The sequence below is a fragment of the Sphaerodactylus townsendi genome, linkage group LG07 (genome assembly GCF_021028975.2).
Source record: "Sphaerodactylus townsendi isolate TG3544 linkage group LG07, MPM_Stown_v2.3, whole genome shotgun sequence".
NCBI lineage: Eukaryota > Metazoa > Chordata > Lepidosauria > Squamata > Sphaerodactylidae > Sphaerodactylus > Sphaerodactylus townsendi.
Window position 1 is genome coordinate 86,009,583 of NC_059431.1, and position 12,323 is coordinate 86,021,905.

The window sequence follows — 12,323 nt, forward strand, 5'->3', positions numbered from 1 at the left end:
GCTGAAATGGATGCTAATATAGCTTGGAGTGCTAATGTCAAGTCCTGGTAATAAAAAAGACAGACTGCTGAATGAAATAATTTCAAGTAAAAAAATAGAACAAAAGTGCTCTCGCTCTCCACTTTTATTGAATTGGGACTGACTGAGCCAATTGCTTTAGAAGTCTGTAAAACACAATTACTAGTGAGCTGTGTGACCCAGCTGTGCCCCCTCTGTGACGGAACTGGCTAAAAAGGCTTTAGAATCTGTGCTGCTTCCGTAGCTGGCTATGAGACCACAGAAGTTCCCCAGTGAACAAGTGCGGACCTCTCCACTATCACCTGCTCTTTCCTTCATCTCATCTTGATACTGTATTGTGTGATAGTTATGGCATTTCTGTCTTATATCAGACATCCAGTTAACTGATCTGGTTTTTTTCATTTTCCATTTTAGAAAACAAGATTGGTGAGTGTCAGTGTAAACACGACTTCGTAGCCTCTGGGGAGAGTTACCCTTCTTCACACAAGTGTTAGTTGAGATGCAGGGGCATAAAAATGAAGTTTCCTGTTTATATCATCACCGAAAAGTATCGAAAGTTTAGTTACAAAACTAAAGGTTGACACAGCAAAGAATGCAAATAAAAGAAAAGCAGTGAACTGGAGAAAAGGTAATAAAGTAAATAGGAATTTTTTTAAAGTTCTACAATTACTAATAGTTTTTGTACTAATTTTTTTAATCATGAATGTACAATTTTGATTATAAATGTGAAAGATTATTTAAATTAGTATGATTTTGAATTATTGCAAAACATTGCCTAATCATTGTCTAGTCTTTTATTGAAACTGATAGCTATTTGTAACCAATACCATAAAATATACTTTTATGAGAGTGCTAATTTTGGCAAATTGAATCCATTTTAATTTTGCATTCCTTGCCATGTATAAGGTCATGGCTTAGACCAAAATTTAACATACCAAGTTAAATAATTTCGCAATCATACTGGGCTTTTAAAATAATACCTACATTTGTATACCCAATTAAGCAAACTTAACGTTCTTAAACCCTAATTTGTAGTGGGATGAAATTTTGTTTCAAGTTTCTGAGAAAACATAAGAGCGTAAAAAGCGCTCCCTCTACAAAAAGACAAACCGTTACAGTACTATCCTCAACATCCTTGTACTATTAACATAGACTGTTTGGGAAATACTACAACATTATCCAATAATCTGACTCTAACAGGGTAATAACTGATATAGCAGACTTAACTATATAATAAATTGCCAGGTAAATACAGAGTTTCTAATAGCTGACATGGCTGCCCTTAACTACTAATTTTCAGAGCGGGGAAAATTTGGGGACTGCTGCAGCCGTGGAGTTCAAAATCAAGAGGAAGGCACTTCTTGGTAGCTGCTTCTGGAAAAGCTACATAATAGCCAGATGGTTCAGTCATACAAGTAATTCTCATCTGTAATAATAAGCGTGAAACACATGAATCCTGCTAAAGATTTCCTTCATGCATGACTTTGTTTAACAAGTGCTTTTAATCTGTCTCTTATCTCTGATGACTGCCCTAATCTTTATGAGAAAGCATATATTTAGATCCAGCAAAACCACTTTTTTTCCAATTCCCATTTCTTTCTTCTTCTGCATCAGTGTGTATGGTCTTCATTATGTCTCAAGAAAGTCACCTGCAACTCCCTGAGAAAAACAATTAACTTCATGGTTTAGTTTAACTTTCCTGCAATATCAATTTATTTGACAGGGTAGCATTGTTTTAAAATTGACTGGTTACGGTTAAACTGCATCTAGTTGTGAATGTAGATACTATTCCAACACTCAAAACAAGAACTGAACAATCAGCTTTTCTATCAACTTCATTATTTCTCTGCATACCTATTGTGAAGACAATTGATTTCAGGCAATTTAAAACCTCATTTTTTTCCTTTAAAAAAAGCTACTGGTTGTCTTTAAAGTGATAAGTGTTTTATATTTTATTGGACATCACTAAATGCAGTAAATGGTGCTGATTAAAAAATGTATGTTATAGTTTGCAAATGCACTGCTAAATGATTGCAAGAGTTTTCAAGGGCGACAACAGAAAGCATCCCAGGTGAGTTTCAACCAAATAATCATTTGGTAAACAGGAAAAGGCATCTGCCAAGACCACTGGATGAAAACTTTGCATTGCATTATATTTCATCAGTCGTCATAACGTTCTTCTCTTGTAGTGGAGGTCTCATTAGGTGAGCTACAGTATCCTATTTTGCCAACCAAGTTAGGACAGTAGAATAGATGTAGTCACTTTTCAACAAACACTTCAAGCAGGAACAAAACTTACTTTTGTCATTTTTAAACATGGTAAACAAAATTATCTGGTGGTGGGAAGAAATTAGAAAAGAGAAAGGAGGCCTTGCACAGCTAATATGCCAAGAAAAGAAATGGGTTTCTATGGCTGCAGAACAGAACCTGACCACCAGTTTAATGGCTGATGGTTGAAGCACTAGAACCCTTAAGCCCAATTTTTTAATTTGTTTTTTAACTATCAGTTCTAAAGAGTTTGATGAAATTATGACCCAAAGAACTCACATCTTTGAATGCTGCATCTTCTACTTAAAGATTGTAAGCCATACCTAATTACATTGCAAAATATATGTAAGGATACCATGAACTAGTGTGAAGGATACTTGTTCTCAGAGCTACAGGATCCCCAAATCGTGCACATTTCTTGGAAAAAGCACTCTCAAAAAGTTAGCTTTGTAAGTTTCCAAGCATAGCGGGATTATTGGAAGGGGGGTGGGGGTTGTTGTTTTGAGGTGCTGTTCTGTTGAGGTGATAACAGGAGGCAGGTAGCATGTTTTCACATCTTCACCTTTGTTGATAATGTATGCGGTGGCTCATCAGAGGTATCTGATGTTAATTTATTCAAGCACACCTGTACAGGGCTAGAAGTCAGGTAACTAGATGAGCAAGTCATATATGCTTCCGCTTTCTTGATATAACCACCCAGAGGCCTATCTACACACAATTTTAGTTCTGGAAACATCAGCAGGTTTTTATAAACCAAATACAGATGTCTTTCCCCATACAAATCAAAGAGTTTACAAGTTTAAATCTGGACGGATTTAACTGGCAACCTAATGGCAGAATCACACTTGGCACCAATAGTTGCCTCATATTTATTTATAAGTCACCCTGAGCAAATATTATTTTGTTTTTAAATTTATTCATGGGGCTGAATCACCTTTCCCACCTTGCAAATAAACACACATGCTTTCGTTCTGCGAAAATTTAAAGACAAACTTTTAACAATTAGCATCCTTTTACTCAAAGGGAGACGAAGCACAAAGTTCCTTCCTTTGTAACTTGGAGCAGTTAACAGCTGTGTTGGAAGTGCTTTTATTTCACAAAGATCAAGGAAATGGCAAGTCAAGTAACATGTTTGTCTGCAAATAAGGCCCTAACCTGGCCCTGAGTATGATTTACCTTGCAAATTACAGATAGCTATATAAAATGGATACTAACTTAATATCACATCTAATGAAGGGAGTTTCTTACACTTGAAAGCTAGCTGGCACAACTTGTGCCTAAACTTGCCACAGGGAGCCTACCAGTAATAGACTCTGGCTTTCCAGATACTTGACAATCCCTTGTTTTTGCACGCAGGACCACAGTTAAAAATGTTTACTGCGCCATCATACAGAGCTAGTTAACTGCGTTTGGACTGGTGAACTGCAAACTGATCAAGATTTGTTTGAAAGTATCAGTACTAACTAAGGCCTTTGAAGATGACAAGGATATCATAGCACTTTCCTTTCTATGATGCCAGGGCTGATCAAAACCAGTCTTAACTAGTCTATGGTGGAAATATTCTATGATAAATCAGCACACAAGAATGGGTAGAACATAAGACAGAGAAATTTTTCAACACAGCAGTCATTTGAATTCTAAAGGTAAACAGTAGACTAGGACTGCTTCTTTCTCACCCATTTACCTTAAAATGTATCTCATAATTTCACCTATTTTTGCTGTGCCACTTCAGGAGGCATTCTTCTAATAGCATTTTTGTCATTTCTCTTTTCCTAGGTATCTTCCAGGGTTTTGAGTTGCTGCCATTGCTAGCTCTCAGCACAAACCTCTGATAAAAGGAAATGGAGGGAAAGATATATTTGGAAGAAGTGCACTGTGACAATGGAACTGCCTAATTAAAGCTATCACCAACTTTTGAAGCTGGCTTATACTGATTCAGACCACTGGTTTATCAAGGTCAAGATTGTTTGACTGGTGGTGGCTCTGTAGGGTCTCAAGAGGAGGTCTTTCATATCACCCGCTGATGCATTTAACTGGAGATGCTCTTTTACTGAGCCACAACCCCTCCCAGTGCTCTATCATTTATGCTTAAGGAATTGATGATATAGCTTTGGAGAGATTTCATTCCCAAGAGCGTTGGTGAGGGATTATTCCAACAATATGCTTCTTCACAAGAGCAGGAGGGAAGAGATCAAAATATGTTGTACAGCTAGGTTCCATGTCTACATTGGTGGGAATGCAAATATACAGTTCCCAGGAAATTTGATGTTACTTTAAGAAACAAAATTCTTCAAGTAAAAATATTTATCAGTATATAAAAATTAAAACTACTTTATTATTATATTATTACAAAAATAGTTCATTTTTAAGACTTTAATTTAAAAGCCTCTACAGTCATAAATACATTATTTGGAGGAACACTTTTTTCGTTTCCTTGAAATATGATGGCTGTGGAAATAAAATAGTTTACCTCAGTAGTTTAACAACAGAATTATTATTACCATGGAAGTGTTTGATCAGTGTTGTAATTATAGTGTTAAAAATGTGACATTCTTCATGGATGCATTAGGTTGGATGCTTCACATTTCTAGTATCGCAATTAGTGTTGAAATGGCTGTAATTGGGTTCTAAAGTTAACAGCCCATTAAGGTGACTGAAATAAGTTCTCCTCTTGGTGTTATTACTCCACTTATTTGGCACAGGAGTCAATAAGGCACTATGCATTGGTTTACATCTTCAAGGTCTTCTTTGCTAGCTGAAGGACTAGACATTTAAAGGATTTCCTTTGCAAGATTTCATTTAAGAAGCAATCTCTTCAGAAAGTCAGCTAGAAACTCCTAAATTACAGAGTGCTGATTGAGCTACAATTGTATCTCAAATATGCGCCCTCATATCTAGATCATGGCTAGTATATTGCCAATAGAAAAGACTAAAGTTTTTATATACTGTTGTTGTTCCAGAACATATGAGATTGCATGCAGCTGTAAGACCACTGCCCAATTTGTCACACCCTTCCTTCCTCAGACTAATTTGTCTGTCATACTTGACCTTCCAATCATGGCTACTGCCAGACATGGAAAGGCTGAGTACAAAAAAAGATGTGCTCTTGTTACTTCCTGCCCAAACGTCTGCAAAAGTTACCAGATGTTTTACAAAACCACTTCGATCCTTGCAAAAATTCTGCAGCCAAATTACACAAGCAAAAGAAATTTTGACACTATGCAAGGCTAATAATTTTAGAGTACACGCCAAAATATATCAGCCTTCCAAGCTTCCAAGCAGCCATGAATAACCTGCATTTCTGTCCTTTTGCAACTTCAGTGCACCCGTTTATAAAAGAAAGAATGAAGGAAAATTCCTTTTCAACTTTGTTTGTACTATGCTTTAGGAAAATATAGTGTACTCTTGAATAATACCTATATAAAATGTTATATGTTTATCAGCAACTTAGCTAAAAGCATTTGTTTATTGTATTTGTACATGCTTAATTTTTTTTGGATGACACATTTCATAAATATATATGAACTTCGTAAAGATATCCTGTCATTTTTCTCTGTTAACCAATGAAATGTATTATCCAAAGCAATATTTGTGAAATATTCTAGAATATATACAACAAATGTGCCTTGTAAATGGTTCTCCTTTTTGATGGTATGTTTGTGGAAAATGTTTTGCCTTTTTTTCTAAGTGAAAACTTCATGTGTATTTTCTCGCTCAGAATCTGACTATTGAGTGCAGAAGCAACACTTGGTCATGAAAACCTTTGTTTAAATGCAGAACCAAACTAAGCTGGAAAAGACCTCATGGCAAATTACTGATGGGCATACTTAATCTACTTGTATAGGGCAATTTACAACCTGGTTAAATCAAAGTAGTAGAATCAAGTTCATCCTACTGACTTCAATAAAACTAATACTAGCACAGTAAGTATATTTGGAAATAAGTCAATAAATATTTGGAAGTGTCAACAAATCCAATTGTGTATACTTCTAAATAAAGCACTGTTTTGTGTGATACAAGAGGCTTCAGGCAGTCGTATGGAATTTGTGACTTCTTTAACAAGCTGAATGTGATAACATATCTAAACTGTTTTTGAAACTCTCTTCACTTGCAAAAACAGTTTGCTATGGGGATTTGATAATTAAGAAAGACATATTTTAGGTTTCTTTGGGCTCAAAAAATGAAGACACAGGTGTGTTTCTCTGGCTGAATGTATCAATGGACTTTTCCATACAGCAGAAATAAAAATTCCTGCAGACATTTTAAAAAGATCTGTTTTGGCTTTTTATGTTCACTCTGCGCAGACAATAAAAGGGTTGCCAATCAAAATGGCTCATTTTTCCCACCTGCCACTCAACGGAGCTCTTGTCAGTTTCCTAGTTGTGCCTGCCATTTTATGTAATGCTGCAGAGATTCTCTGTTCCTCGGCAATTTGGTGAAGGTTTCCCACTAAGGATTCCTCTGCTGGCAGCTCACCCACGTGCAATTTCATGGTAAAGAGTACATGCAAAAGTTTAGTTTGCCTGGCAATTCCAAGCACATGCCATTTTCCTTTTTTGTTTTGTTTTGTTTTGTTTTGTTTTGTTTTGAGGGAGAGGTCTGCCAAACTATGATGACTCAAATATGCACCTATTGCAGATTCTCATGTTGTGTCGTCGTAGCTTTTCCCTCACAAAAAGGGAAAAACAACACGTGCGTGGGATCGTCAAGCAAAACAAACTTTTAACAGTTAAATAATGCGCAGATGAGCCACAAGCAGAGGAAACCATCATGGGACACCTTCACCAAATAACAGAGGCAGGAGGCTCCTGAAGCGGGCAGAAAATGGCAGCTGCAATTGCAGCAAACATGAAAATGAGGCCCTTTCTGCACGGGCCAATAACGACACCCTGGGGACGGCAAAAACGCCATCCCCAGGGAGCCGTTCGCACAGGCGGCGCTGCCAAAACGCAGCAGCGCCGACCTGGCTCCCTTCCCCCTCCCCCAGGGTGGCCTTCCAAGCTTCCAAGCAGCCCCTCCTGGAGGGAGGTTTTTGGAATACAGCAGCGATCTCCCTCGGGCGCGGCGCCGGGTCTCGAACGGGCACCGCGAGGGAATGCGCTGTTGAAGTTAACTCGTTTTCACCACTCACTTCAGTTGGCCAGTTGTTGAAATGCCGCCTGCTGTCCTTCCTCGTTCTCCCTTGCTGTCCTCTCCAACTCCCTGGAGGTCGTAGGAAGCAGCGCGGGCTGGCTCCACGGAGTAGACAGCAGGGGCTTATCGGCGCATGGCGATGAGGTGAGTGGGGAAGGATGGGGAAGAGGCGGGTCGGCCGGGTGACGGAGTTCCGCAGCGCCGTTGTCCCAGCCGGTTCTGGGATTCTGGTCCATGCGGGTCGGGTCCCAGCCAGCCGCTTCATTACGCTGGATTTCCAACCCCTTCCGCCTCTGTGCGGAAGGGGCCTGAGACCTGGGAAGCGGGAGAAATATAGTGTCGCCTGCCTGCTTTTGTTCACACCAGCAAGCAGGAGACATTTTCAATCCGTCTTCAGAAAAAAAGATTGCTAGTTCAGTGTTGTTGTTTTTTTAAATCCAGGTTGAGAAAAATAAAACATCCCAGAGACATCTGGAGGGAGAGAGCTGTGCAAACTTTTCCCCAAAAACACTTTTTATAACATCCACAAGAAGCTATGTTTCTGCGGTGCGGAAAAGACCTATGTGATATATGTGCTTTCAAAGCTCTATTTGTTACATCCCCAGTTTATATTTTTTGGTGTACCTCGAAAATGTTGATGTGTAAAAAGACCTAACCTATTATTTGAACTGGTTGTGGATCACATCGAAATGTTTGGTTTCCCACATTAAATTGTTTGTAAACCTGTGTCTAACAGCTAAGAACAGACTATGGTCGGTTCTGCACAGTAAATGTATAACTGGCTGCAGTCGTTATAAAGTTAAACATTTTACTTTTTCCTGTTCATATGTTTGTTGTGCAGGCAGTGATTGGAGCCCATGGAAACAATCTGGGTTGTTTTCACACAGAGATGTTTCTCTTTTTAAAAAATTTCCTTTAATGCATGCATAGCTACACAGGCATGCAGAAATGAACCCCCACAGCTATCCCAATCGTCCCACAATACGATTTCCATCTGCATAGCTGCATACCTGCAACACCAAAATTTAAAAAAGAAAAAGGGGCCTTCCTGCAATGGCAGGGCTATAGCAGGTGGATTCCTGACTGTGGACAGGGTGGTGGCAGGAATGGAAATAAAGCGCCTCCTGCATGGCCATTTGTGCGGGAGTAGCTCCAACCCGGGATTTTGCAAAAGGATAGCTGATTTAGCAATTTTCAAAAGTCCTGGAATGAGGGGAAAAAACAGGGCAGACTTGTTTTGAGGACGGGACCTGAGCAAAGCCCCCCCCCCCCCCAAGATTTATATAGTGAAGTCCTACACTCGTTACATTTGCCTCTGGCAGAATCCACCTATGTAAAACCCAGTCTGGTTCTTTTCAACTGAGCAAGATACAGTAACCAATGGTGGTCCAGTTCTGTGGCTCGAATTTATGCCTCCCCTTTTCTTGAACTGTGAAAAAGATTAAGCACAAATATAGTAATGAAGTAATGCATCTATCCTGATAACCTGTTCCCAATCTAGGGACAACTATTACAATGTTTTTATGAGTCAACAGGTTGGATTAGGATTACAGTTTCCACCAGTAGAACAGGCTTTTCTTGCTTGCCTCTTCCAACTGTGTCACACTGCCGGATTCCGCATGGGTCAAAAACAGCGGTGTAAAAATGGTATAAATCCTTTTACACCGTTTTAAACCATTTTTATGCTGTTTTCACACCGTTTTCACGCTGCTGTTTTTGGCCCATAAGGAATCTGCCACTATGTCTCCCCAAAATGATGCTTTTATGAGTTAGGGGCCCCAAGGAATGACATGGGTGACTGCTATGGGTGGCAGGAATGAGTGAAAACTGCCAGTTTAGTCTGGATCCAACCCACAACATTTGATTTAAAAAAGCCCCATAAATATGGAATTAATATGTTAGCCTGCTGTAGACCACCTTTGGCAAATTCCATCTATATTACATTATGCTTTTGGATTTAAAAAGGTACACAAGAAAAATCTAAAATGTTTAGGACCAGCTGCTTCTGTTTAAACTAAACTATTTCAGAACTGTTGGAGCATAACTGAAGTATGATATCATTTTAGTGCCCTGCAACCAAGCAGGACCTTATTAATTTAAAAAAATTGGTATAAGTCTGATTTCCACTTTATCTGTGTGCATGTTGGTCATAGGATTGAATGGGGATTTCCACACTAGCAGAGAACACAGCTATATGAAAACACAGCTATATGAAACCATCCACCAATCATGGCTGCTGTGCTTCCTGTATTAATTTCAATGAAGCTTGTCCAGAAGTCCAGAGGTGCACTTTCATCAGTATTATCATGCATGTCAAGTATTAGTAAGATACTTAACAGATTCCCACATAAAATGGTGAAACACGTCATTGATAGTCACCATCTGCTTTAATACACATTTGAAAGGGGGAGCTTTTTGCATATAGTTTTCCATTAATTTAAATAAGAGCTCAACATGGAAAGTTGAATAAAGTAGAGACTGAACATAACAGAAGTTACAGGCTCAGCATATATGTGAATGCATTCAACATTTAAGTTGCCTATGATGAAACAGTTCTCAAATTACAACCTACTTTGAGATGTTTTTCTGAGAAAGTGAGAGTCCTAGATTGTAGTCACACCATGACTTTGTATATACAGAAATATGATGGAAGGTCTACTGCATATTTTATAACCACACAGAAAACATCTGGAAGTACTGATGAAAGTTATTATCAAGCCATCCGTTACAAATATATAAGGCGTGTTTATAAAGTTTTATACTATTATGGATACTGGGGAAATGGAAAAATTAACTAAGAAAGGGCTTTTTTCATTACCAAAATATGATGCCCATTTATGTGCCCATTCCAGATGAAATTATATGAAACTTACACAACATAACACAAACGTTTAGAAAATCAATGAATAAATACAGTATCTACTGACCGGTCTCTGCTTCTCCTTGAGGGGAAGGCAGCATTGCAGCCTGCTACTGTGCAGACATGCATCTCTTTTAAATGAACATTCCTATAGTGGAGCTTCACACTGTAGGAACTCTTGAAACTCTTCTTGCAAACATAGCAGATCTTGGGATCTGGGCTTGAGCATAAATCGCCTTCTGGGGAGAATTTCTGGGGGCTGTTGTAGTTGAATGTGGAAGTGAAACTTTCGTGGAAGGCAGCCATACTAGCACTACCTCCATTGTAAAGTCCATATTGGCTCATGCAAAACATATCATACGTAGGATCTGTAAACTCTTCCTTAATCTTGATTTCATCATGATGTGAAGCTTCATTGTGGTTTTCATCCGGCCTGTGGTGGTTCATCATGGATCTATTATTTCTCTCATGCATCATGTGCTCATCCCCTTCCATGGATTCATCACAAAGTTTTGGTTCTGAGGATTCTGACTCGTTTTCATAGTCTCTCTCGTGCTCTTGGTCTTCTGATGTCATGCTATCTGCTCTTCTTAGCTCTGTCCTTGAAATGCATCGTCTTCCATTTTTTGAGAAGTCTTTCACTGACAATCCTGGGCTCATTTCTTCTTGAGAATGGCAGTGATTGTCAAGACCAATATCATTTGCAATACTTCTGTTATCATTAACATCCTCATCTTCATCATCAAACTCATCAGCGGTGTCAATAACTTCTTTCTCTATTTTCACAGGCATGCTTGACTTTCTTGGTTTTTTTTTCGGGGCAAGGTCAGTATTCATCTCATGGGTGGGCATCATCAATGCTGGCACTGTTGATTCTGAAGAAGAAAGGGGAGGCTGCTCTACTGTACTAGCCACTGGCATTAAAGGACTGGTAGGTAATGAAGTTGGAGGACTCACCATCTCACCAGGTGTAAGTAGACTTCTGTAAAAGGGAGGAACAGGCTGTACAGTCTTTAAAGCTGGGAATACTAGTTGGCTAGGTAGAGGATTTTGTAGCACAGGGTCTAGTGGGGGAGTAGTAAACCCCATTGGAGGTCGACCAGGACTTGTTAATGTTAGGTTAGATTTTGTACTTGCTATAACAGGGGTGGCAGCACCAGATGTGGCACGAATAAGATCCTTGTCTCGATTGTTCCTTAGCATAGGCATATGAAGTCGGGGGTTAGGATTAGCGCTGTGACGGTTGCGACTTCTAAGTGAGCTGAAGACCATGTTACAACCTTCAATAGTACATCGATGTTTGATCTTCAGATGGACTGCATTGTAGTGGATTTTGAGGGTACCCTTGTCATAAAAGGTCTTGCCACATGCATTACAGAAAACTCTGCCTTTCCGTGATGCTGACCCCATCCGCCTCATTCTGTGAATTCTGAAAGAGCTTTTTGTATGTTCAGGTTTGGATAAATCACTGACAGGGGTCGATGTTTGTACTGGAGACACAGAAGCTGGCTCAGTTTTGGGCTCTACATTTGTGATGCTGGTCAAGGCATTCCTGTTGGAGTTCTGTTCATTCTTGAAAGGTGATGGGGATACTTCAGATTCACTGCTTTCATTATATTCATTCTGGGCTGAAATATTTGGTTCACGCAGTCTCAGCGTTGGTTGTTCCAGCAGAAGACCATTTGGAGGCAAACCTAACAGTGGAGCAGAGACGGGATTTATATACTGAAATGGAAGCAAAAATGCTAGGCTGTTCGGGATGTTTTCAAAATGATGAATGCTGGAAGGATTGCTGTTCTCCAGGTGTGCCAGAAGACTAGGGCTCCTGGTTCGATTATTGCTTTCAATAAAAGTCCTTATATCTGAGTCTGTCTTTGAAGATGGCACAGCCACAGCCTGGCCTTCTTTTTCTTGAATTGCCATCAGCTCCACAATGGATTTGGTTTCTCCAAACCTCAGAAATTGCTGAAGGGTAATAATCTCTTCTTCCCTGGACATGATGGCCCAGCGGTCCAGCACTTTGCCTGCAGCATCCTAGAGGCAT

The 12,323-nt window shown here is 39.4% G+C and overlaps 1 protein-coding gene across 2 annotated transcripts in view; it reads right to left on the reverse strand.

Annotated features, from left to right (window-relative positions):
• The window catches only part of BNC2 (basonuclin 2), a 468,234-nt gene that overhangs the window by 19,883 nt on the left and 436,028 nt on the right, over positions 1 to 12,323 (reverse strand). For both annotated transcript variants that reach the window (XM_048503098.1, XM_048503097.1), the window contains one exon: positions 10,347 to 12,313. In XM_048503098.1, the coding sequence (XP_048359055.1) occupies positions 10,347 to 12,313 (1,967 nt within the window). The remainder of the gene's footprint in view (positions 1 to 10,346; positions 12,314 to 12,323) is intronic.